The 26,462-nt window shown below is 45.5% G+C and overlaps 1 protein-coding gene across 1 annotated transcript in view; it reads right to left on the minus strand.

Annotated features, from left to right (window-relative positions):
* Positions 1-25,813, minus strand: part of Tgm3 (transglutaminase 3) — a 40,800-nt gene extending 14,987 nt beyond the window's left edge. The window contains exons 1-10 of the mRNA XM_042694629.1: positions 25,750-25,813; positions 24,029-24,067; positions 23,841-23,971; positions 14,928-15,060; positions 14,571-14,744; positions 13,973-14,215; positions 13,281-13,399; positions 11,243-11,371; positions 7,763-7,940; positions 7,535-7,670 (exon numbers count right to left, since the gene is read on the minus strand). Of these exons, the coding sequence (XP_042550563.1) occupies positions 7,535-7,670; positions 7,763-7,940; positions 11,243-11,371; positions 13,281-13,399; positions 13,973-14,215; positions 14,571-14,744; positions 14,928-15,060; positions 23,841-23,971; positions 24,029-24,067; positions 25,750-25,813 (1,346 nt within the window). The remainder of the gene's footprint in view (positions 1-7,534; positions 7,671-7,762; positions 7,941-11,242; positions 11,372-13,280; positions 13,400-13,972; positions 14,216-14,570; positions 14,745-14,927; positions 15,061-23,840; positions 23,972-24,028; positions 24,068-25,749) is intronic.
* Between the last annotated feature and the right edge of the window lie 649 nt (positions 25,814-26,462).

Below are 26,462 nucleotides of genomic sequence, written 5' to 3' on the forward strand. Positions count from 1 at the left end.
TGACAGCTTTCACGCTGAGGCTCCAAGGTGAACAAAAACAATGGAATGCAGATATATCCATGTCTCAGGTAGAATTAGTTACTCAACATGGGAATAATCAGAAAAGTGTGACTGATCCTGGAGGGAAAAGATAACCAGCAGGGATGAACCCAAAAATAATCAAGTTGTTGGAACTGTCGGACAAGACCTCTAGAAGCACTGTTACATCTGTGCTCAATGAAATAAAGGAGGAAATACGCTCATAATGAAGGAACGGAGAAGAATTCTTGACAAAGAAATAAAAAATATTAAAAAGTACAGCTAGCAGGGCACTGGTGGCTCATGCCTGTAATCCTAGCTACTCAAGAGGCTGAGATCTGAGGATCATGGCTCAAGGCTAGCCCAGGCAGGAAAGTCTGAGAGATTCTTATCTCCAATAAACTACCAGAAAACCGGAAGTGGCGCTGTGACTCAAGTGGTAGAGTGCTTGCCTTGAGCTGAAGAGCGGAGGGACAGTGCCCAGGCCCAGAATTCAAGACACACGACCGACCAAAAAAAGAAAAAAAAAAGTACAGCCAAATGGATCTGCGTGTGTGTGGTCTTGGGGCTTGAATTGGGAACCTGGGTGCTGTCCCTGAGCTATTTATACGCAAAGCCAGCACCCTAACACTTGAGCTACAGTTCCACTTTCTGCTTTTTGGTGGTTAGTTAGAGATAAAAATCTCATGGACTTTTCCTGCCAGGGTTGAATTTGATCTGTGATCCTCAGATCTCAGTCTCCTAAGTAGCTAGGGTTATAGACTTGAGCCACCGGCATCTGGCTTAAATGAAAAATTTTAACTGTAAAAATAATCATTTTTAAAGCCCAATTGTTCAATGGATAAACTTATGAGCAGAAGAGAAATGGTAAAGGAAAGAGCGAGCCTGAAGATAGATTAGCAGAAATTATCCAATCTGAAAATGAAAGAGAGAAAAAATAAAGGTAGAAAGAAAGCTAACCAAGCAGAGAAAATCGCTGCAACATAAATACTTGCAGGGGTTTACTATTTAAACATTGTAATGAACCTACAAGTCAACAAAAGCAAGACATAAAAGAAAAACAGGCCAATAAAGGCTAATGATCAGGCAGTTTTCCTATGAAACACTAATGATTACTGAACATGACAATAGCTTTAGCCTCATGACTATCAAAAGAAAATTAAAAAGACAAAGAAACGATAACAAGGATGTGTGCGTGGATGACGCTTGTTAGATGACAGAGATAAAGGCATGGGATGTTCTGCTTTGTTGTCTTCCCTTCCAGGTGGGAAAACAAGCCCTAGTGGGAGGCTAAATTGATATGACCTTTATGGAGGGCAATTGGGCAAGGTGTATGAAAGGCTTGAAAAATCTTTTTACATACTCACTGAGCCAGTATTTCCACGTCTAGGAATTTCTCTTACAGACAACTGGCAGGAGACCCAGGCATGCACCCAGAGATGCTCACCTCAGCTTTCTTTGGAAGAGCAAAAACATGTTGGCAGAAACGCTCACTAAGGAAATAGAGAAACTGGAGCACAGCCATACTAACAGACCATCAAGCCTGAGTCAAGTCACAAGTAAACCAGGAGCCAGTGGCTCACACCTTTAATCCTAGCTACTCAGGAAGCTGTGACCTGAGGATTGCTGTTCAAAGCCAGCCTGGCCAAGAAAGTGAAACTCTTTTCTCCAACTATCTATCAAAAAAGCGGTAAGTGGAGCCTTGGCTCAAGTGGTAGAGAGCTAGCCTTGAGCTTAAAAAGCTCAGGGACAGTGCCCAGGCCCTGAGTTCAAGTCCTAGGACTTATGAAAAAAAAAATCACAATCAAAATTCATTTAGTACTTACACATAAAGCTATCTGAGCTATACCATAAAGTAAGGACATCAAGTGAACATCTATTCCTAAAATTCTAGTACTCAGGAGGCCCAGGCAAGAAAATTGTTAGTTGCAGGTTAACCTGGGTTACCTTTCCTCTAAAACAAAGAAACAAAACACCCCCACAAAATAAGCCAAACAACAACAACAACCCCAAAATAAAACCAACCATACTGGCAATTAATGTCTAAAATAAAGTAAAAATGGAAAATTATTAGTTAAAAAAAAAGCAAAACCAAGTTACTGGCAGGTGCCAATGGCTCATGCCCTGTAATCTTAGCTCCCTAGGAAGCTGAGAGCTGAGGATCCCATTTCAAAGCCATCCCAAGTAGGAAAATCTGTGAGACTCTATCTCTAATTATCCAGGAAAAGCCACAAGTGGGGCTGTGACTCAAGTGGCAGAGTGCCAGCCTTGAGTGAAGAACAAACAAACAAACAAAGCAGGAAGCCCTGAGTTCAATTCCTAATACTAGAGGAAAAAAAAAAAATAAGTGAAAGTTAGATTCCAAGAATTCTGTTGTCTTAGCCATGACCAACAGTTTAGTGTATGCTATGTACATATGAAATAAATTGCACATTATTTATTTCTGTTAAGCTTTAATTTTTATAATGAGAATTACATTACTCATTACTTCTACAATTAGAAAGTAAATAACTAGTTTAAAATTATGTATATATGTAACTGATAATGGCTAACATAGTAAGTGATAGCATAGAAAGTCAAATGTTCTAACTGCCTTAGGTATTTTTCTTGTTTTTGCTTTGTTTTGTTTGGTGCTGGTGCCCGAGACTGAACTGAGGACCTTGTCTATGTGAGGCAAGCATTCTACCACTGAGATCCCCAGTCCCCCCCACCAACTCCCATATTAATTAGTTCATTAAATCCTTAACACCATACACAATGGAAATAATTACTACTCTCCTTTGACAATTCTATAAACTGTGGGAGGCAAAAATTAAATGATGGCCAAGATCTCACAGCAAGAAAATTCAGGTCCAGGTAAAAAGAACAAAAAAGGGAAATTCATCTTACAAGTATTAGTAGGGAAAGAAATAATAGCTAGAACACATAATAGATTATGTCTCATTTAAACTAATTTTATTTTTGAAGACTATTTAATGATGTAGAGTAAATGCTTATATTTAATCAAAACCCTGATTAGCCTGGCACTGATGACTCATATCCTGTAATCCTAGCTACTCAGGAGACTGAGATCTGAGGACTGAGATTCAAAGCCAGCCTGGGCAGGAAAGTCTGTGACACTCTTATCTCCAATAAACTACCAGAAACCCGGAAGTGGCACTGTGGCTCCAAGTGGTAAAATGCTAGCCTTGAACAAAAGTTCAGGGATAGTGCCCAGGCCCTGAGTTCAAGTCCCACAACTGACAAAAACAAATAAACAAACAAATGTGATTAGAGGTATGAAGAGACTTGTTTGTAGGTGTGATAGTAGTAGACAGTAGACTATATCTATTATGTGTTCTGTCTCACACTCAAACCTTGAGAAATGCATAATCTCAATTCTACAACCAATGACTAGTGAAGGCTGGTAGAAAATAGCAATGTTAAAAATATGTAAGCAATGGGATGATACATAGGTTTGCTTCTTTATTAATTTGGAAATTTCCTGTAATTGTAAAAAAGGTCATAATAAGAATTATCTTTAGGAAGACCTACAAAGTGTCTTTAACTGTTATTTTTTGTTGTTGTTATTATTATTCTTTTTGTTGGTCATGGGGCTTGAACTTGGAGCTTGGACTGTGGCTCAAGGGGTAGAGTGCTATGCTAGCATTAAGAAAAAGAAGTCAGCGATAGCTCCCAGGCCCTGAGTTCAAGCCCCAGGATCAGCATACACATACACACCATTCTCTGGTATGTCTCTGATGCTTTGTAGTTTATAAATGTGCCTGAGTTCAAATCCCATCCTCACTGTCTTCTAGTTACCTGCTTTTGGATGAGTTCAGTCTCTCTGGCCCTCTGCTCTCTCATCTGTGAGAAGGGGGGATAACTATTGTGCCTTCTTCACCATTTGTCAAGAATAAGTGGAAATGTTTTCAGATTTTGGCATATAACATTGGCTCAGCAAATTATTCATTGCTACCTAGACCACTGGTGGCTCAGCTCATGCCTGTAATCCTAGCTACTCAGGAGGCTAAGATCTGAGGACCCCAGTTTGAAACCAGCCCAAATAGGGAAGTCTGTAAGCCTCTTATTTCCGATTTACCAGCAAAAAGCTGGAAGTAGAGCTGTGGCTCAAGTACTAGAGTGCTAGCCTCAAGCAAGGGGAAAAAATAAAAGAAGCCAAGGAGAAAATAAGGCTCAGAGTTCAAGTCCTCTCAGTACCAGTACACACACACACACACACACACACACACACACACACGCATGCACACAATTCATTGTTGCTATGATTGTTACTAAGCATATTTGTAGTATTTCTTTGTATCTGGGCATTTTCATATTCTTACTAAACATTTTCACTTGACCCTTACTTTTGTTACTTTAGGCAAACCTAGACAAAGTTCCAAAGCTTGTGCTATTTGGAACACACAAAGATTCAGACTGAAGGTTTTCTGTCCAAACCTAGATGGCCCTTATAGTAGAGTAGTAATAGCAGGGCCCAGGTGGCTTACACCTGCAATCCTAGCTACTCAGGAGGCTGAGATCTGGGGATTGCAGTTCAAAGCCAGCCAGGGCAGGAAAGTCTGTGAGACTCTTATCTCCAATAAACCATGCACAAAACTGGAAGTGGCGCTGTGGCTCAAGTGATAGAGAGCTAGCCTTGAGCTGAAGAGCTGAGGGACAGTGTCCAGGCCCAGAGTTCAATCCCCACTACTGGCAAAAAAAAAAAAAAAAAATCAGAAATTTTACTCCAGGCCAAAAAATAACAGTTGATTCCATTCCCCTTCTGGGTGGATTTAATGTGGAAGCAGCATGGCTCCCGTGGGGAGGAGCCACTCTCAAGAGTAGGGTGGGCTGGAGCTGCAGAAAATAAGTAACCAAGTTGGTGAAGGATTGAAAGGATTATGGAGTCCTAGGCCAACCCTCATATTTCATTGATGGAGAAACTTGGGGCCAGAAAGATGAGGTAGCTTTCACAAGTCCCACACCGGGCTGCGAGGATCACCCTGTCCCCATAATCTCAAGCTAGTTTCCCAGGCACAGGTATTGGGGAATAGGGAAGGGAGTGGCCACTAGCTCTATTGTGTTCTGTGCAGGGATTGGAAAAGGGAGTAGGAGAGTGAGGGTGACAGGCCCTATGGGGATAATCAGAGCTTCCAGTTCTGGCATCCTCCCTCCTGCCAGGCCCACAGCAATGGCTGCAGAACCAACCCAGGCACGTCTCCATTGGACCCTACTTGCCCCAAAGATGATTGGTTATATTGGGAATACATTATTAAGGACAGGAGGTGGTGTGAGCCAGTAACCAAGAGACCTAGTTTCTAATTCCATTTTCCTGTTTCACAGACTCCTTCCTGCCTTGAGGATTTCCTTCCTGGGTTCCCACAGCATGCGCTCACTCTGAGTCAATTACTGGGCATGCCACACACTATATCCAGGCTGCTAAGCAGCCTTAGTAGCACCATTAAATGACTTCATTAGAGGGACTGAGTCCTAAGCTGTCTGGTCTCCTTGCAGTTATAGGCTTATCATAGAAGGGTCATCCAAAGGGGGCATTCCTCACAATCAGCCATGTTGTGCATCAATCAGCTCACCCCCACCCCCTTTTTTTCTGTCTATTGTGGGGCTTGAACTCAGAGCCTAGGTGCTATCCTTGAGTTGTTTTGCTTAATGCTAGCGCTCTACCACTTCAAGGTACAGCTCTCCTTCTAGTTTTTGAGTGGCTAATTGGAGACAAAAGTCTCAGGGGACGTATCTGCCCAGAATGGCTTTGAACCATGATCCTTATTTAGATCTCAGCCTCCTGAGTAGCTAGGATTATAGATATGAGACACTGGCACCTAGATATCAGCAGTGTGAAGGAAACTAGCTTTGCTCTCATGTTCAGAACTGGTTGCTATGGAATTTCAGACACCACTACCATCACCGCCATAAAAAAAAAAAAAGCCAGGGAATGGAAGAGACATTCATTAATATCTCATCACCACAAATAGCACTGTCATTAGAGAGAAAGACGGGTATGTGCAGAATGGCAGAGATAAGCGAAAATAAGCCTTCTTTCTTAAGAAGAGAATTTCTCTTAAGGAGAATTACACAAGCTTCATTCTGTGTGTGTGTGTGTGTGTGTGTGTGAGTGTGTGTGTGGTGTGTGTGTGTGTGCACGCGTGCGCATGTGTGTGTGTGTGTGTGTGTGTGTGTAGTGTGGGGGAGTGTTCAGTTATTGTTTATTTGTATTGATAGCTTTTTCTATTAAATATTTTTCACTTTATTCCATTAAGTTACACTAAGCACATTTTAGAAAAGTCAGATCTTAATCTAGGAAAGAGAAATAATAAAGAATATTTTATATAGGCCATCTCAAGGTTGAAAGATGACGTTTGCTTTCAGATTGCCTAGCCACACACATGCTTGTGAGATATTATGTCTGTGCATCCTTTGAAATGGATTATAACAATAGATTATGAGCATATGTGTGACACTTCACAAAGAGAAACACACAGGTACCTACGTGCAGGTATAAATAGTGACATCATTTTAAATTGTCAGTTGGTTATAACTTGGCATATGCTATAATTTTAAATAGTAGTAATAACCTTAAATAAATATTTTGGTATATATGTCCCACTCGATGTATGTTTTATATAATCCTCTTCAGTTAGTACCTATTATAAATTGCATATATGTGTATATACATATAGATATATTTGCCCGTGGCATATTTATATTTAACAATAAACAATGCCCAGATACAATTTTTTAAATTTTTTATCTAGAGTCCAGAATAAGCTTATAGCTTTTTATGCTGTCAGCCAAGGTTCATAAGTATAGTTTTGTTAAGAGAATATCTGTTGCTTATCTTAGTCTAGTTAAGAAAGCCCTTGAGTCATATAGGTCTGAAATGAGACATATTTATATGTCTTACTGGAAAAGCAACAGCTTCAGCTTTTTTCATCTAAAGTATTATTAGGCCTACTGGATCCTCAGAATGGTTCTGTGAACTTCGAGGAACTGTCCTTCACTGACCCTTCTGAGAGCAGCAAGCTAGAACAGACCACTGAGATGAGGCGCTGTGGCCCACACCTGTAATCCTAGCTACTCAAGAAGCTGAGATGTGAGGTTCCTGGTTTGAAACTAGCTCAGGCAGACAAACTTGAGAACTCCTAGCTCCAATTAACAATCAAAAAGCCAGAAGTGAAGGTGTATCTTAAGTAGTAGAGGGTTAGCCTTGAGGGGAAAAGCTAAGCAACAGCACGAGGCCCTGAGTTCAAGCCCCAGTACAGGCAGGAGAGAGAGAGGGAGAGGGAGAGAGAAAAGGAGAGGGGAAGAGAGGGAGAGAGGGAAAGAGGGAGCGGGTCGAGGGGAGAGAGAGTAAGAGAGTAAGAGAGTAAGAGAGCAGTGTTTCCATTCGCAAGAATGTATGGCTGGCATGTTACTCCCTTTCCTGACTCCAGTATGGAGGTGGATCCTAGAGGAAGGTGAGAACAAGAAGCTGCTCAGAGCTGGTGCTCAGAGCCCAAGAAAGATGTCCCACACTTACCATACGCTATCACTGCCTTTATCCAGGGGGTTTCCCATGGCGTCATAGTACACATCCACGCTGAGGTTTCTGTCCGTGTCATGAGCTGAGTTGAAGTTGGTGATCACGCGGGAGGGAATCCCCAAGGCCCGCAGCACTGCAAGGCAAAGACAGTGAGGATATGGAGTGTAGGGTAGAGATGGCCACCCCAGCCTCCCCCACGACTGCCCACTGACCCAGCCAGTGTACCTGTATTGAGGGTTCCGGCGAAGACCCAGCACTGGCCATATCGGACTGGCCTGAAGCCACTTTTTTTCCATTCCTTGAGAATCTCCACACTGCCATTCCAATTTCTTGGGTCCCGGCCACCTGTGTAACTGCCACTCCAGTTCCCAGCCAACACACCGTTGTCATCATTGCTATTGACCTGGACAAAAAGAAATAGCTCCAAAGTAAATCAGCACCATGCCTTTGCTACAGGAGCGATTTGCTGAATCACCAGGACAGGAGGGGAGATGAATGAAGGCCCCCAAGTAGACTCCTCTGGGATGATACTCTAACAATCCCTTAGGGACACTGATAGCTTATGAGTTTAGAGGCGCTTTGACTAATGGATAAATGTGCTGCAAGCTGACATGGAACAAAGAGATGCCACGGCTTGTGGGTGACAAGGTAGGGTCCGAAGTCTAGCTTGAAGCTGGGTGCTGGTGGCTCACACCTGTAATCCTAGCTGTTCAGGAGACTGAGATCTAAATATCATGGTTCAAAGCCAGCCTGGGCAGCAAAGTCTGTGAAACTTTTTTGTTTTTAATTAACCAGCAAAAAGCCAGAAGTGGAGGTGTGGCTCAAGTGGTAGAGCATCAGCCTTGAATAAAAGAGCTAAGGAAGAGTACCCGGGCCCTGAGTTCAAGGCCCAGTACCCACACAAAAAAAGAAGGAAGAAATGAAAGTCCAACTTGCAGAGGACTTGTAAGGAAGAATTCCAAAAGAATTCAGGCTGATCTGTTTGGAGTCCATGGTTTAACATTCTTCATTAGGGTACCAGTCTTCTAAAAAGATCAATTTAAAATGTTAGTAGCTACCTGCTGCTTGGAAAGAACAAAGGTAGGATATTGTTGTTTATTCATTTGTCCATTCATCATTTTTTCATTCATTCATTCATTCAATGAAAGATATGGTTCTAGAATAAAGAACACAACATGCATGGGAAGAACTCAAGAGGCGTGAGTTCTACTATCTTAGACACACACATGGGAATGTCAGATTTCTCAGATTATCTGTAGGGGAGGGGGTCAGAGATGACATGAAATGAGCCTTGAGCTGGTAATTGCTTAAGCTAGTAACAGGAATTTATTATACTTTCCTCTCTACTATTGGGCAGGTCTGACCTTTCGCTTAATAAAAAATTAAAAGAGAGAGCAGGGGATATGGCTCAGTCAGGGAGCACTTGCTTGGGTTTTGACCCCTAGCATGACACACACACACCCCAAGCAGGAAAGAGAAAGGCACATCTCAGGTTCTCAGTGCTGCCTTGCCACTGTCTGCTTGGTGATCATGTGCAAGTTAAGTCTCTTCTCTGGGCCTATTTCTTCACCATGCAAGACAGGGAAAGTGGAAACCTGATATACCCTCAGGTGCCTCAAAGAAGTCACATTTCTAGCCTAGGAAATGTTGTCATTTTACCCCAATTGTACAACGAGAGGCCCTGAGGTCCACTGCATCTCTTCAGAGCACCAAGAATGGTGGGGGCCTATGAGCGAGGACAATCAGGACACAGAAGGATCCTGGGCCCAGCTCTCCCTGACCCCTCAGCCTTGTGGTGATCTCGGGGACCTTTTCTAGGAGGATTTGTGCCTGTTTTCTCAGGGTCAGGCAAGCTGGGGCCTTCTCTAAGATGGAAGAGCACAGCCTCTCACCATCTCCTGAGTCACAGATGCTCCAGCCACAGACGTGGTAATCAACAGGGTCATCTCTGGCTGAAAGCTGAGCATTTCAAAGCCCTGCACAGGCCATAATTAGCTCCTGGCCCAGCCCAACAGGGAGGTCTGAAGAGAGCATCAGGGAGGTGCAGCAGAGGAAATTGGCTCGGACATAGAGTGGGTTGGCCCCAGGCAGAGAGTGAGTCGGCAGCTTCGGGAGCTGGGCTGGCCTCACCTACTGTCTCTGAGGGACAGAGTCTCAGTTTCTCAAGTGGCATTGAATTCCAGATCTCTTGGCTTTTAAAATCCTCTTTCTCTCTATGCATTTTCCTGGGTGCTCTAGTCCTCACTGATTTCAGGGCCTCAAGTTCTCTGGGCCTGTCCCTCTCATGTCCTGCAAGGCTTATTTCAGACCTACCTCACTTCAAGAAGCTCACTCCCAGCAAGAACTACAGGTATTCATCATGTTGCTGATAGGTTGTCTCATCTTACAAGAGACCAACACCGCGCCTGGTATATATGCCTATAATCTCAACTACTTAGGAGGCAGATACAGGAAGATCACAGTTGGAAACCAGTCCAGGAAAAGGAAGAAAGACTAACTCAAGAACTAAATAAAAATCAAAGGGCTAAGAGCAGAGCTCAAGTGATAGAAGGCTTGTCTAGCATGTGTGAGGCCTTGGGTTCAAATCCAAAATATCATTTAAAAAAAAGAAAAAGAAAAAAGAAACCATGACATGCCTAAACCATGAACCAAAGTACAAAGGAATGAGGGATAATTCAGGGTAATTATTGAAGTTTTTAAAAAAATTACCATGCAAGGACTGGCTTTGACTTTTAGCTTTTTAATTTGTACCTGTGAGGAGATGGGTCACTATATACTATATAGTACATAAATACTGAGTGTGAAATCCAAGATTTCTCTGAGATTGTGTGTGTGTGTGTGTGTGTGTGTGTGTGTGTGTGTGTGTGTGTGTGTGTATGAGTGCTCGTGCGCATGAGCATGAGTTTTGGTGGGACAAGGAGGCCCAGTTGAATGGCCTAGAGGCTCTGAGATGGCAGCTGTTGGACTTGTTATGGCTTGACTCCTACTGTGAGCAGGTCAGTTAGTCCCTGGAGCCTCTCTCTCCATCTAGAGAGTGAGTGGGTGTTCTGCCATCCTGTCCGGACTCTAGTGCTCTATGCAGTGGATGAGCTACAGGACAGCCAAGGAGATCAAGGCCTCAGGCTGACTAGGAGGTACGTCACCCTTCCTAGGAAGCCCCAAGAAAACAGAACCATGGTTTTGCATCCTCCTCCCATCCTGTCCCTTGCAGATACTCTAAGGACAAGGTACAGTCTCTGCTGAGTCAGCTTTGCCAAGCAACAGAAAGCACCTTGGGCCAGGCTCTTGTGACTCACGTCTGTAGTCTTAGCTACTCAGAAGGCTGAGATCTCAGGATTGCAGTTCAAAGCCAGCCTGGGCAGGAAAATCTGCAAGACTCTTATCTCCAATTAACTACCAAAAAGTCAGAAATGTAGTTGTGCTCACAGTAGTAGAGCTCTAGCCTTCAGCAAAAGAGCTCAAGGACAGCACCCAGGCCCTGAGTTCAAGCCCCATGACTGACCGGGAAAAAAAACAAAAGCAGCTTGAAGCTAGACCTGAGTCCAGTTCTGCCTCTCCTCTTCACTCACCCCGTGTCTCAGGCAAGCCTTTGAACTTAGAGGATTTGTGGGCCCTTGAGGGTCCTCTCCTGAGATGGTATACATGCCATGTGCATGCCCAGCCCAGCACTAGAGCAACCAGTTACCTCCCTCTCCTGCTACTCACCATGGCACTCAGCACCCGGCCAACATATTTAGGGTCGTTTCTGCGGGCCACATCCGTAGCAGGGTCACGGCGGAAATTCAGACTTTTATCCAAGATGGAAAGGCTGATGCTCAGAATATCTTCTTCATACTGTGCAAAGTAGAGCCATAGATTACAATAAAGAAACGGCAGGTATTGTCAGCTAATTAAGGGAACAGGTGAGACCCATTGGACTGATCCAGGGCCATTTACTCTGTGGCCTAAGAACTGAGAGGTGCTAAGGAACAGCCACACAGCTAGCCTTACGCTGAGCACTCATGTCCATAAGCTCCTATACACCCACTGCCCTACAGCAAGCGGGAGGGAACACGGTGCAGTCCACTCCCTGGCTGCTGTGGATTTGGGAGTAAGTTGCTTAGCCTTTCTGACTTTGATTTCTATATCTGAATAGTGAGGAATCAGGTCAAAGTCATCTCAGTTTCCTTTTGAGCTCTGACTGTGAACTTGAGCACATTATTTAAACTCCTGGGATATTTGTTGTACAAATAAAATACAATGGACACTGGTGGCTCATGCCTGTAATTCTAGCAACTCAGGAGGCTAAGATCTGAGGACTGACATTCAAATCCTGCCCAGGAAGGAAAGTGTGAGATTCTTATCTCTGATTAAGCACTAAGAGGCCAGAAGTAGAGCTGTGGCTCAAGTGGTAGAGTACTAGCCTTAGCAAAAAGAGCTCAGATATGAAGCCCAGGCCCTGTGTGTGTGTGTGTGTGTGTGTGTGTGTGTGTGTGTGTGTGTGTGTGTGTGTGTGTGTGTGTGTGTGTGTGTGATGTATATGTATATATAATGATCTGAAGCCATTTTCACTTTGATACTATCTCTTTATGACTTAGATATTGGCATTTGCTTTTTTCTTCTGCCTAGAATGGTCTCCACTAAGATTTCTGGCAGACTCCTTTGCCTCTGTCTGGTTCGGAATTAAAAGCTCCTTCTTATTTATTTACTTATTTTTAATTTTTAAAAGCAATACTGGGGTTTGAACTCAAGGCCTCTCACTTACTAGGCTGGTGTTCTGCCACTTGAGCCATGCCACCAGTCCTGCTATTTGCTGGTTATTTTGGAGATGTTGTTGAGTGAACTTTTGGCCTTGAATCTCAGTCCTCCAGATCTCAGCCAAAAGCTCCTTCTTAAAAAGACTTTCTCAAACCATGCCACCAAAAAATAGCAACCTCCTTCTACCTCTACCTCTACTCCTTTATACTTTAAAAAAAACTGGGCTGGAAAGGTGGCTCAGTGGTAGAGTGCTTGCCTTGCATGCCTGAGGCCCTGGGTTCGATTCCTCAGCACCACATAAGCGAAAAGAAAAAAGCCGGACGTGGCGCTGTGGCTCAAGCCGTAGAGCTCTAGCCTTGAGCTGAAGAGCTGAGGTACAGCGCCCAGGCCCAGAGTTCAGGCCCCATGACCGGACCAAAAAAAAAAAATTCACTTCCTTTTAATTAAACCAACAAAGACTTGTTTGGTTTGGCTACAGAATGGAGGCCTAGAATGGTTGGTATATGCACCTGCCTGGCTACTCCTGATAGCCCAAGGTCCCTGGCTGTTCAAGGTACATCCTTCATTTAATTGCCTAAAAATAAAGACATAGTGGAAGGGTATCCCTGAAAGTTTTCACTCACTGGGAACTTTCTGGACTTTGGTGGTAATCAAGTGCATGCAGCAAGTACATCACGCTGCATTTTTACATGAAATGAGTAACAGAAATGAGGCTACTAGTCTGAGAATCTCCCCTGGGCCTTCTACTTGCTGTATAGTGTGGTACCAATAATACTTCATTACATTGGTTGAGTGAGGTGTGTCTGTCTTGCCCACTAGATTGTGACTCCCTCCCCCTCAAAGCAGAAGATTTTATCCATTTCTGGTTATCTTTGGTGGCACATAATAGGTGGTCAATAAACATCTTCTGAATAAATAAAAGGTGAGAAGGGCAGGTAATGGGGCAAGTCTCTAAGCTTCCTGTGTTGTTGGCACATTACCTTCAACATCCTTATAACCTTTTTACCTGACCAAAGTTCCAGCCAACCATGCCAATTCGATTTGTGCTGCCCACGTAGATGATGCCAGAATCTTCCTCCACATACTCTTGTCTCTCAGCGTGGTTACTCATAAATACATCATCAGCTGTTGGATTAATAAAAAGCAGATAGCAGGGACTAGAATACCACATAGGACCAAGGAGAACAGTCTTCCCTCTCACTCCTGAAAACTAATGTGGGAGTTGGAGCTAGGACCACCTTTTGTCTGTCTCCCAATCTCCACCATAGAATAAAGTCTTGGTTGTCCTTGGAGGAAACTATGGCTGGAATAAGAAGTGAGGATAAAGTAAGAGCCTAAAAATGAGACCCAGGTATGATCAATGCTTGTTCCTTCAGACAGGAAGTGGTAGACATACTGTAGAATGGTATTTCAGTTATTGTCCCTTATAATTAACCATGCTGTGCAATATATAAAGGCTCATGTGATCCCCATAAGAGTCTCACTGGACACAGCAGGATGTCCACTTAATAAGGAGGAATTTGAGGATCAGAGAGATAGAGTGGCTGCCAGACTCACGCAGCTGGCTAAGTGACAGAGCTTCTGATCCCACAGCCTCCCCCTAATCAACCCTGAGCCCATGAAAAGCTTTCCCCCTGGCTCCTTTCCATTCTTTCCTTTGCTAAGATCATCACCCGGAGTGTGGGGTTAAAGACTCACCTTGCATCCAGGGGTTAAAGAGCAATATGAACATCCCAAGTTTCAGAGAGGTGGCCCTGCCATTGGAGGAGATCTGAAGGCTCAGCGTGTACCAGCCTATGGGCGCACTGACAGGACTGGTGATGGTGATGGCCAGGACGTTGTTATTGTTGTCCTTGAGCACGGCGTTCCAGCCACCTCTACTTGTCTCATTGGAAAGTGGGAATATAGCCTTTGTCCTGGCAGACTCTGATGGGTGAGGCCCTGTCAGAGAAGATAGAGAAGAAAGAATACCAAGTGGTGTTGGTCAGACCATGGAGGACAGAGTACAGTTCCAGGAACTCATAGGGGATTTTGTCCAACGAAAATATCCCATTACAGTGCTGGAAGTAACTGTAGGTCATAGTCTTCTTGGTTTGAAGATGATGACCTTCAGGCTCAGAGATGGGTAGTCACCAAGGGAACACAGAATCAATGGCTGAGCTGTGTTATTGAGAGCCCAAGCCAGGTGATCTCAATGGGGTCACCAGTTCCCTTGATGTGTGTGTGTGTGTGTGTGTGTGTGTGTGTGTGTGTGTGTGTGTGTGTGTGTGTGTGTGTTAAGGGGAGCAAGTAATACCTGTGGAAACTATGAAATCCATACTTTCTCCAGACTGAAGACTTCGGTTACAGTATAGTAAGATCTCGAAGGGTTGACCTCTTCGTACAAGAAGCTCCCTGCTGGAGAACATGCTTGTGTGATGCGCGCCCCGGTTGGGGTTTATCTGCCAGTTGACATTCTGGATCTCTAAAGCTGTGGGGAGGAAAGAATAACCTGAAGTCCTTGGGGAGTAGAGGGTGGTGGTGTGGGGAAACGGTGCTGGAGACCAAGAAGACAACCACAGGGTGAGAGCAGTAAGGTCACAGGCAGACTCTAGAAGGAATCCCTTGAAAACCCAAAGCCTTCTTACATAGCAACAAGGTCATGACCTATTACCATTCAGCTTTTTCCAGACCCAGATTCCCCAATTCACATGATGCACATCATGCATCTGTCCCTTCATCCAGCAAACTTCTCCTACAGGGGCCTCATCTCTGCATTCAGCATTGATGTTGCTCTGTGGATGAGCCTGCAACAGAACTGGGGAGAGGGACACTACTCTCACAACCATGAACATGGTTTGCCTGCCTGCCTGCCTGCCTGCCTTCCTTCCTTCCTTCCTTCCTTCCTTCCTTCCTTCCTTCCTTCCTTCCTTCCTTCCTTCCTTCCTTCCTTCTTTCTCTCTTTCTTCCAGTATTAGGGCTTGAACGCAGGTCTCAGTACTGTTTCTGAGCTTTTACATTCAAGGTTGGTACTCTACCACTTGAGCCACAGCTCTACTTCTGCTTTTTGTGGTTAATTGAAGATAAGAGTCTCATGGACTTTCATGCCCAGGCTGGCTTCAAACCATAATTCTCAGATCTCAGCCTCCTGAGTAGCTATGGTTACAGGAGTGAGCCACCAGTGCTCACTTGCTTGACTTGCTTTCGTGTCCCTTTATCTGTCCCTAGCTGACATTTATTATGTATTCTTTACCTTCTGTATTTACAAAGGCCTTGGTGTTAGTCTGGGTCTCTGATGCTAGAGAAGTTAGCCATGAATCTGAGCAGCATTTAGAGGCCTAGAGGTTGGGGAATCCATGGCTCAGAAGGCACTTTTAAATGCTCCCTGGAAATAGCTGTACAGAGAAACAGACCAAAGGCCCCTAAAATTCTTGGCAAGTCCCCCGAGGACAAATGTCTCAATATCCATATTCCTCCATGATTGTGGAGGTGATGAAGCATAATTGCATAGGGCTTATGAAAGATCCCACAATGTGTGAAGAATTTAGCTTGTATAGAGCTGTTGAGAAACCTTATTCCTTTGACTTGGGTCTGAGATGTTACATAATCCATTTTTCTTCAAACTGCACTGGCTTCTGTTTTCATGATGAAAAGGATGGTGTCTGGCAAACCTAGAGACCACAGAGCTCATCTTGCCTTGGTCATTCTCTCTAAACACAATCCACTGGTCTCTAGAGTGAATGAGAGATGTCTTTGCTTCTGTCACAGCCACAGAAAAGCAATGCCCCTTCCTCCCAAGGTCTAAAAGATGAGTGTCCTCCTAGCTTGGCTGGACTGTGAACTCTTTGGGACAGGAGATGTGTCCTAGATGACCCTCTTTGAAGCACAGAAATAAGATTATGCATTGGTGGCCACTATCTGTTTTCTCTCCAATAGGCTCATCCTCTTTTTTTCCCTATCAAAGCCATGCATTCTGTTCTGACTGTGTCAGACACCAACCCTCCCACCAGGGACGCCAACAGAAGGCAGACAAGATGCACTTTACATGACCCAATAGGTCAGACTCGGCATGATTGTGGTGGCAAGGATCAGAGCATTAGCTGAAGTTTACTGGGCATTGATGTATCCATCATCATCCCAAGACTTTACAGGGATTAGTCCGTGAGTGCTGTGAGTTGGCATTCGTAATGCTCTGTTTTACAGATGAGGAAGCCAAGGGATAGAGAGGTCTGAGTCAGGTCATTCACTCGTGATTGGAGGACTACAAGGATATGCCCATGAACATCCTCATCTCTGCCTCTCCTGAGGCCAAGTGTGAGCCCCAGCAGCCCTGACACTCATTTTGAAGTGTGTGCAAGGAGGAGTGTGTCAAATGATACTGACTGCATGCAGAATCCATCATGTACATCCTTGATGAAATCTGACAACTAGAATCAAAGGCTCAGAAAGACACAGCACCTTATCTGTTCTCCTATGCCGAGAAGATGGCAGAGTCCCAACTCAGAATCCAGATTCTGATACCATCAGAAATATGTATTTTATGTCTGTCTTCCTGGCTCACAACTCTGAAAACTCAGAATCATGGAAATGATGAATGTATTCTTCTTCCTTCTTGTGCATGTGTGAGCATGTGCACATGCGTGCATGTGTGTGCGTGCGTGCGTGTGTGTGTGTGTGTGTGTCTGTGTATGTGCGTGCGTGCGTGTGTGTGTGTGTGTGTGTGTGCGTGTGTGCGTGTGTGTGTGTCTGTGTGTCTGTGTGCCTGTCCTGGGCTTGAAATCAGGGGCTTGTGCTCTTGCTTAGCTTTTTCACTCAAGGCTGGCACCCTATCACTTAAGCTACACTTCGAATTCCAGCTGCTTATTTGAAGATAAGAGTCTCATGGGTTTTTCTCCCTGGACTCACATCCAACTGGAATCCTTAGATCTCAGCCTCCTGAGTAGTCACCTGCACCCAGCTATGTGAGTCTTTTTATGTTAGTGAGATAATGGTGGCTGCAGCGGGGAGGCTTCTAGATATCCCCATAATGGGGGCAGGTTGTCAAGGGAACCAACCATGTGATTCCATGTGAGGGCTGGAACTTTCAGCTCCTGATCTCTCGGGAGGGGAGAAGGACTGGAGATTGACTTATAATGGGCGACATTAATCATTAATTAAATCAATGAATCAATCATGCCTATGTAATTAATCAGTTATGTCTAGATAATGAAGCCTCCATTAAACCCCAGAAGGATAGAGTTGGAGAGCTTCCAGGTTGGTGAACACACAGACAGTCTGTGCTAATTCCACACAGTGTCAATCAGAATTAAGTTACATGGTAGGGTGCCCAGTTGCTATCCTCTAAGAAATTAAAGAATTTCTTGGTATGGGAATAAACAACACAACATAACACAAAATAACAACGATAACAAAACCAGATAAATTAGTTGGCCAGAAGCATTGGGAATAACCAGGGCTGTAATTCTAGCTTCTTAGGAGGCTGATATTTGAGGACTGTAGTTTGCAGTCAGTCCAGGAAGACAAATCCATGAGATTCTTATTTCCAATTAAGCCTCAAAAGACTGGAAGTGGGACTGTGGCTCACGTAATAAAGCATGACACTTGAGTGAAAAAAGCTATGAGTGAGCTCTGGCCCTGAGTTCAAGCCCATCTGGCTAAGTGGCTTTTTAGTTTTGCTTGAGCTCCCATAAAGAAATACATTTTATAGAGTGCCCACATCCACTGATCTGTGGCTAACACAAAATTTCACAAGTTATAACCAACGCTGACTATGTTGAATACACCTGGCTGTTTTCTCTAATTTCATGTTTTAAAAGGTGATCCAGTATGCTGATTTTACAACTTGCCAACATGTTCCAACTGGCATCTTGAAAAATATGGCTAGAATTCAGTACTCTCACGTTACAGGTCCGAACACTGAGGCCCCCAGAGCAGAAGCGAGCTGCTGAGATCACAGCAGAGTTGAGGAGCAGAGCTTGGCTCAGAAGCCAGGTTTCACATCCAAGTCATGGAGGGGCTGTGAGTCATTCCCCCATCCCTCACCCCTAGGCACAGGCATGGATCTACCTGCTGGCCAGCCCCACCTCTGGCACTAAAGAAGCATGTATCCAGCCTCCCCTTACTTTCTTTCTAGCCAGTGCCATTTCCTCTTAGCTTTCTGCCATGTTTAGATAGTTTCAGGCTCTGGGCAGTGCATGTTACACAGTTTCTTAGCACCCAGGGCAGTGAAGTCTGAGCTGTGTTGGAAGACAGAGGAAAGGGCTGCTGAGGCTCCTTGCATGAGTAGGAATGAGTCCTGAGCAGGCAAGAGTCCTTGGTCAGGGATCTCGGTATCTGAACTGTACTTTCTTCGTCTGTAGAACATAGGTAATACAATCTGAAGATCCCTTGCCCCCTGGATCCAAGGGGGATCCAAGATAGACCATCACTGGTCCCGGGGTCCCTATAAGTTGAAGGGAATCAATACCTTGTGATCGATCACACACATAATAGCAAAAGCAACACAAAAGGAGAGTTTGAGCTTTCATATGGGTGGCCAATTAAGTCCTCATACATAACCAGACACTATGCTAAGTAATTTACCTGCATCAAGTCCTTTAATAGGAACAAAAATTCTGTGATGTTGTTATGCCTATATTACAGGTAAGGGATTCCAGAGTTTTGTTAGGTGAAGTCATGTACCTCACACCACAAGCTCAGACAGAACCTGGGTTCAAGTCCAAGTTGAAATTTAATTTGCCTGAGTTAATTTGTCTGTCTCTGAGCAGCCACCCTGCTGCCAGCCAAGATGCTGTGGTGACAACGACTTAAACACAGGCCCTGGAAGCTGCCAGGAAGAGAAAGGGCTGTCCACAGCCTGCTCTCTGCCTGGGCATCATGCTGTCAGATAAAAAAGTGAGGAAAGGACTCCTCACCCCTTACTTTCCAAAGAGAGGGCTGACAACCTCTTAGACCAAGGGGCCCTCAACCTTCGCTGTGCAGGAAACTCGACTGGAGTCTGTTGTATTGGTTTAAGCTCATCCCTGATCAATCAAGTTAGCATCTGTGGCTTAGGGGAAGCGCTGGGTTTTTTTTCTCCCTTAAGCTTTCCTGATAATTCTAAGTGCGCAGTCATAGTCTTAGGCCTATGTATCATTTTACACTTAGTGGCACTCTTTCACATTAATGAGGTCACCCGAGCTGCTTGAGGGAGGTACTGGGGAAAGGGGATGGAGGAGTTCACAGTCTCCTCATGAAGGGGGAGAAGGGAACACAGATTCCTTCGGAACCCTATCTCAGCCCTACCAATGAGACTGGGGCCTTGTTCCCTCCACCCCCATGGGATAGAGATGAGATTTCCCAGCATGGGCACACACCCCAGGCTGACATTCAGGCCCTGGATAGAATGATCTCCCATGAGCAGCCATTTGAGCTGGACAAAAAGAGCACATAGATGTAAGGACTGGAGACCTGGAGATGTACTAAAGGGCCAGATGAGAGAGATGGGGGACTTGGGTGAGGGGAGGCTCCAAGTAGAAGGATCCCCCTCTATTCAAGGGAACCCAGGAGATGAGTCCATCTTCTACTCAAGGATGATTCCCTTGATGTTCCTAAGTCATTGTAAGCTGTGCTGAAAGAACGCCAGGAAGGTGGGTACCCCAATCACCCCAGGTTGTGGGAACTGAGACCCCCAGGTAAGGAACGTGCAAAGACCACTCGTCTGAGAAGAGACAAAGCTGAAAGCCAATTCAGTGTGCCTCTGGATTTGTTTTCTTAACCCTTCTACCACTGGGCCTCTCCCTGAAGTGGATCTTAGGCCCACAAAAGTCTTGGGCAGCCCCAGACCAGATAGGATCTGCCTCTGCTGAACAGCAACAGCTGTGGCCTGGGTGAGAGAAAGTGGCAGGGCCAGAGCAGAGAGGAGGCGGCTGGGCCTATGCGAACATTGGGGTGTCCAAGTCTCGAGATATTGAGCCCTGGGCTTTTCAGAGAGCATAGGGATTGCACCAGTCCAGGTGGCAAAATTTTTAGAATCCTGGAAACTATACACAGACAAGGAGGTAGGAACCCAGGAGGAAGTCCTGACCCTTCCTTGGGAGAAAGAGCCACTCATGCCTAGCTCAATGGATCATATCTGATGATGGCAGACCCACAGGTCGGGAATGGCACCTGGAGGAGACAAGTTCCTAAGCTCAGGCCAGTGCCATGTTCAGCAAAGTAGGCAAGCCCATGGCCCCAGTGAGACAGAGCCATTAGTCCTCAAAACAGGTCCAACATGCCATGCACTGGAGGCTCAGGCCTGTAATCTTAGCTACTCAGGAGGTTGAGATCTGAGGATTGTGGTTTGAAGCCAGCCTGGGCAGAAGAGTTTGTGACACTCCTATCTCCAATGAATCAGCAAAAGGACAGATGTGGAGAGGTGTGGCTCATGTGGTAGAGAGCCAGCTTTGAATAAAAAAAAAAGCCCAAGTTAGAGTACAAGATCCTGAGTTCAAACTCCAGTAACCTCACCAAAACAAACAACAGAACAAGACAAAAACAACAAAAACATAGATCCAGGTTGCTGCCAGGCAGAGGGGCAAGAGTTCAGGTCTGTACTTGAGGACTCAGCCTCTAAGAACCTTTGGGGATGGGAACAATGTTGTCCTTCCACATGGGTCCCAATGGCCATGTTCACAATCTACTGTCCTGTCTTATGCTAGGGGCACCATGCCACTTTGTTCCAGACTTCCTGAGCCTTCCATCACCATCATCCCAGCCACACTCCAGGCTGCCATCAAGGCTAACAGAAGAAATAACTGGCTGTTCTCTGATTCCATTAAGAGCCTACATTAGAAGCTGGACACAGAGCCCTCCCAAACTAATACACTTGTCATCCAACAGTCCCCTGGGGGCACAAAGCCCATGCACTACTTTTTGTGTGTGTGTGCCAGTTCTGAGACTTGAACTCAGGATATAGGTACTGTCCCTAAGCTTGTTTTGGTAGTTAATTGAAGATACAAGAGAGTCTCACTGACTTTTCTGCTGGGGCTGGCTTTGAGCCACAATCCTGAGATGTTAGACTCCTGAGAAGCTAGGATTACAGGCATGAGCCACCCAGGGTGTGTACCCACTTTTATTTTCCCATTCCCTCTGTTCTGAACATATCTAAACACCTGCCCCAGACCATGTGAATCTTGCCATCCACTTTTTACTTCGCAGGTCTACTATATCTCTAGCCCCAGCCACAATGAAGTACCTCCTCCTTTTGTCCTCCCAGCTCTTGGTCTGTATGTGTCATGGAGCCTAATGACAGGCCACCTCACATGTAACTTGCCTCTGGACTATTGTCACCAAGACTAGAGGCTTCCCCAGGGCAGAAACTGCATCTCAATCACCCCCACATTCTCCAGCACATCGATCACAGTTCCATTCCCTTAGTTACAAGTCTCATAAGTCAATTGATGCATCTGCAAACCAGCTGAGCCTACCCTGGCTGCCGGACTGGAGCTGAGCTAAGAATGCAGCGATGACCAATGCCAAGGACTGAATGGATTCACCTGCCTCTCTGTCCTGGTTTTTAAAAGTTAATTCTCTAAAGCAGGATGCCATTGGCTCATGTCTATAATCCTAGCTATTCAGGAGGCTGAGGTCTGAGCATTGCTGTTCAATTCCAGCCCACGCAGGAAGTCTGTAGATTCTGTTAATCTTTCATGAACCACCAAAAAACCAGAAGATGAGCCATGATTCAAGTGATAGAACCAATAGCCTAGAGCAAAAAAGCTCAGGGACAGCATCTAGGCCCTGAATTCAAGCCCCAGAACTGGAACAACAACAAAGAAAAAGTTAATTTTCTGTCAACCAGCCATTGTCGTCATTCAGAGGTGACTTGAAAGCATCTTTGGTCAGTTTAGCTTGGTCTGTAAGAGCGCTGTGTCTGTGAATTGTGGTCAAGAGAGACTGGACCACCTGGCATACTATTCAAGTCGCCTACTGCATGTACTCGAGGCCTGGGCATGTGCCAGGGTCCACCCTCTCCCTGTCCCAGGATCCCTCTTGTGAAGAGAGTCAGTCCTAGCAGGACCCTGGAGGTCCATCTATTTCAAGGGCTTCATCCTACAGCAGTGGAGGAAACACATTATTAGCAATGCTGTTTAAAAGAGAAGCAGGTTCAAGACAGGTGCTTCTGGCTCACACCTGTAATCCTAGCTACTCAGGAGGCTGAGATCTAAAAACTATGGTTCAAAGCCAGCTCAGGTAGGAAAGGGCATGAGACTCTTATTTCTAATTAACTACCTGAAAACTGGAAGTGGAGCTGTGGCTCAAAGTGGTAGAGTACTAGCTTTGAGCAAAAAAAGAAAAAGTTCAGGGACTTGAGTTCAAGTTCCACAACTGACTAAAAGAAAAAAAGCAAGCAGGTTCAGCCAGGTGCTAGTGGCTCACACCTGAAATCCTAGCTACTCAGGAGGCTGAGATCTGAAAACTGTGGTTCAAAGCTTGCCTGGACAAGAAAGTCCATGAGACTCTTAAATCCAATTAATAATCAAAAAGCCAGAAGTGAAGCTGCAGCTCAAAATGGTACAGTGCTAGCCTTGAGTGAAAAAGCTAAGAGACAGTGCAACACCCTGAGTTTTTAAGCCCTGGTACTAGCATCTGTGTAGGGGGAATGTAGGGGGAATGAGTTTAGGATTGCTTTTGTATTTTCCAGATGTTTCAAGCACCCAGTTATGAGCTCAGCTCTGGTGGTAGAACATAATGGAAAGGTCCTATAGTGGCTAGGACCTGGGTAGACTTTGCTACCAACTTTCTACCTGACTTTCATAAGGCCATCCCAGGTCCCTTGCCTCAGTTTCCTCCTGGGAGCTCAGGAGATGAACTGGAGGACAGACAGCACCATCCTTTTTACCCAAATGAGGTCTGCAGGGCCACAGCTTCTCCTGTGGGCTCCCAAGTCGTGCTGGCCATTCACCAGCAGGAATTGAGGAGAGAGAGAGAACATTTTTGCAACCATCCTATCCTGGGGATTTCCAAAGTAGCATCAAGCTGCGTGATTTCTTCCTGGGGTCCCAACCTCTATGCACAGTATTTTACAGCTTTGACTCACGCCTTGTTTGAGTTTGGCGTCTCTGCTGTCAACGTCCTAGGCTGAGCACCCATGGCAGGCAATAATTAGTAGCTGCTCAGCCGGGGTGCTGATTAAGAAGGGCCTGAATGAATCCTCGACAGTAACTGCAAAGCCAAAGAACCTGCACTTCTTGTTCTTTGTCACTGGCTCCCCGGGTGGGGTGCTGCTGGCGGGGGCACCAGGAGCTGGTGCTCTGTCTGCTACTGGGCTTCCGCACAAAGTCATTTTAAGCAGCCTGTTAAGTAAGCGCGTGGTTAGTTTCCTTTGGAGCATCCGGACAATGCTCAGGTTGCTGCGCTTCCACTCACATGTGGTTTCTCACTCACCCCCGCATGGATGGCTCTGCCTGACAGCTGGTGAAAGTCCTCTGAGGAGGCCCGGAAGCAGGTGCCAGCTGGCTCGCCTTTACAGGGGTGGAAGCCCCAACAAGACAAAAGCTGGTTTTCTGTCTCAGGGGCTGTGACCTCCAGTGCTGTTCAGCACCCTACTCATCATTCAGGATACATGCCAGGTCAGGTTCCACCCCTCGGAATATGCTAGAGGGCCCCAGCGGCCACTTGCTACAGAAGATACCAAGAGCCAGCCTTCGGAGATGCCAAGGCAGGCAGCAGGGGTGGCGGCTCTGGCCTGGTAGACTGGTCGGAAAGAGGGAGAGGGGAAGCGGGCACCTCCAGGGAATGCCAGGCACTTACCACTCATGATCACCTTCCTCCGCCTCTCCTCGGGCTCCGCTGGGAATGGCAGGGATGGTGTGGGGAGACGGGTGCCAGGGTTGCCTTACCATTTATAGAAGACTCTCCTACACACCCCAATTAGAATCCTAATGAGGTGGGCGAGGCACCAGGTCATTCCTGTAGTGCCTGTAAACGTTTCACTTACGACATACTTGTCACCCAATGGAAGTTCATCATGCTTGGGCAAGGCTAGCTTGGGAAGAAGAGGAGAGATGAAAGAAAGTCAAATGGCTTGCTTTTATGATTTCTTTTTTTTTTTTTCTTCTTCCCTAACAGATGAACAACTTCCTCAATGGTAGTGTTCAGGAATGATTATAGGTTTTGTCAGGACTGATTTAGGAAAGTCCCCTTTGGATCCCAGAATGAGACGTCTAGCAAAACCCAGAAGCAGAAAATCGTGAGGCCCTTTGTCAGGGTACGCCTACATGAGGGTTTTCCACTTGCACAATTGGGGGGTGAGACACGTTCGGGTCAGCATGCAACCTGGCAGAACAAAGTTTGACTCAGAGTTGGTTGCTGGTGAGACCCTGGGTCATCCCTCAGTCTGGAAGCCTGGAAGCTTTGTTTGGGCTTGGGCATAAATCAGATCCACTTTTCCCAACTCACAGAGGTGGAGGCGGGGGATGGTAACTGTGGACGACCCTGTGGATGACACCGGAGGGCACCTGAGATCGAATGGTGGGTGGATTCCGGATGAAAGGGGAAATTGCCCTTTCATGTTGAGAGATCAGAAACAGCCTCCAGCCTTCTGCCTCTCCCATGTGCCCTCCCTGACCTCTCCAGAGAAGTCACAGACCCTTTCGGGTTCCAGCTTCTACACTGGCTAAAAAAGACAGAGAACGAGAGCAAGAAAGGGGAGAGAGAGAGGGAGAAAGAGAGCGAGAAAGAAAAGGGGTCAGAGAAACTTCTGACACTCTTCATTTTTGTTTTTTTCTTTTCTTTCTTCTTCTTCTTCTTTTTTTTTTTTTTTTTTGGTCTATTTAGAAAGGGGTGTGCTTTTCTGTAGATCCTGTTGACAAGTAGCAAGGTTTTCTGTGACAGACAAAGGAGTAGTTATTTTTTTAAAGTGATGTTTAAAGGATTCTCAACCAAGCGGGAATTTCTGAGGCTTCTTCAGCCTGGGAGAGGAGTGGGAATGGAGCACCATATTGAGAAGGCTGGTGTTCATGGAGAAGGGAGGGATCTTGGGTCTTGAGAAGGTGAGCCTGAATAGGAAGATGACTTAGAAAAAAAAGTTGGAAAAGAGGAATCAACATGCTTCTGAAGTGCTTTGTATGTGTTAAGACCTCTACTAAAATACGTAGCTAGCTGTGATCTAGCACTTGAGGTAGGAGAATCACAAGTTCCAGGCCAGGCCAGGTTCTAATGAGACTCTATCTCAAGTAACTGCAGGCTTGGGATGGAACTCACTGGTAGAGCTGGTGTGGGAGACATCCTGGGTTCTATCCTCAACAGTGAAAAAAACAAACACAGATTGTATATTTAAGATACCCATCATGCTGTGCTGGAACTGTTTGTTATGTCTCCATTCTTGGACAGAGATACAGGCTGCCTGTTAGTTGTCTCTTCCTTAGAATCTAGAGGGCACCTGACCTGTGGCTAGAGCGCACACCTGTGTGGGTAGATGAATGGGTCACAGGAGGAATGGGAATAATCATCACCAATGCCACGGTGCTTACTGTGAGCAGACACTGGCTCATTACTTTTCTCATCTTTATTTCCATCTTCTGCAGTAGGCACCATTATTACTGCTATGGTAGAGAGGGACAAGCAGATTAACTTGAGGGTATGGCACTGTGAGATTCACACCATGTGTTAGTGACTCCAGAGCCCATTGGTTCAGCCTTGAAGTTGCCTGGGTGGCTCCAAAGAAGTGGCTTAGGAAACAGTATGGTGCTGCACTACTGTAATCCAGGCACTCTAGAGGCCAGCCACAAAAAAGAAAGAGGTGGCTCAGCATCATGCCTAGCAGGTGATCAAGAAGAGAGCACTGTGCAGTGTGTGGCAAAGAGCTCTGGACCCCCACAAGGAGGCTCAAGGGTGGTCTTGGCTTCCATATTGGCACCAGCTATGATTTGGGCAAGGCTTTCATTGTATGGCACAGGCTCTGCCAGGACTCCTGAGAACTATTGTGTGTGGATCCAGAGGGTCAAACAGATTCGATAGCACTCCATATACTCTTGAGTGTGGGATCAAGAGGAGGAGGGGATCCGTTGTTGTTGTTATTTTATTTTCGGTGGTACTGGGGTCTGACTCAGGGTCTTGTGCATACTAGGCAGGTGCTCTACAATTTGAGTCATTCTCCCAGCCCTTTTTTTGCTTTATTTATTTTTCAGATAGGTTCTCTTTTTTTCCTCTAGAGCTGGACTTGGATCACTATTTTCTACCCATA

This window comes from Dipodomys spectabilis, unplaced genomic scaffold, assembly GCF_019054845.1.
Source record: "Dipodomys spectabilis isolate Male_0828 unplaced genomic scaffold, ASM1905484v1 ptg000175l, whole genome shotgun sequence".
Lineage (NCBI taxonomy): Eukaryota > Metazoa > Chordata > Mammalia > Rodentia > Heteromyidae > Dipodomys > Dipodomys spectabilis.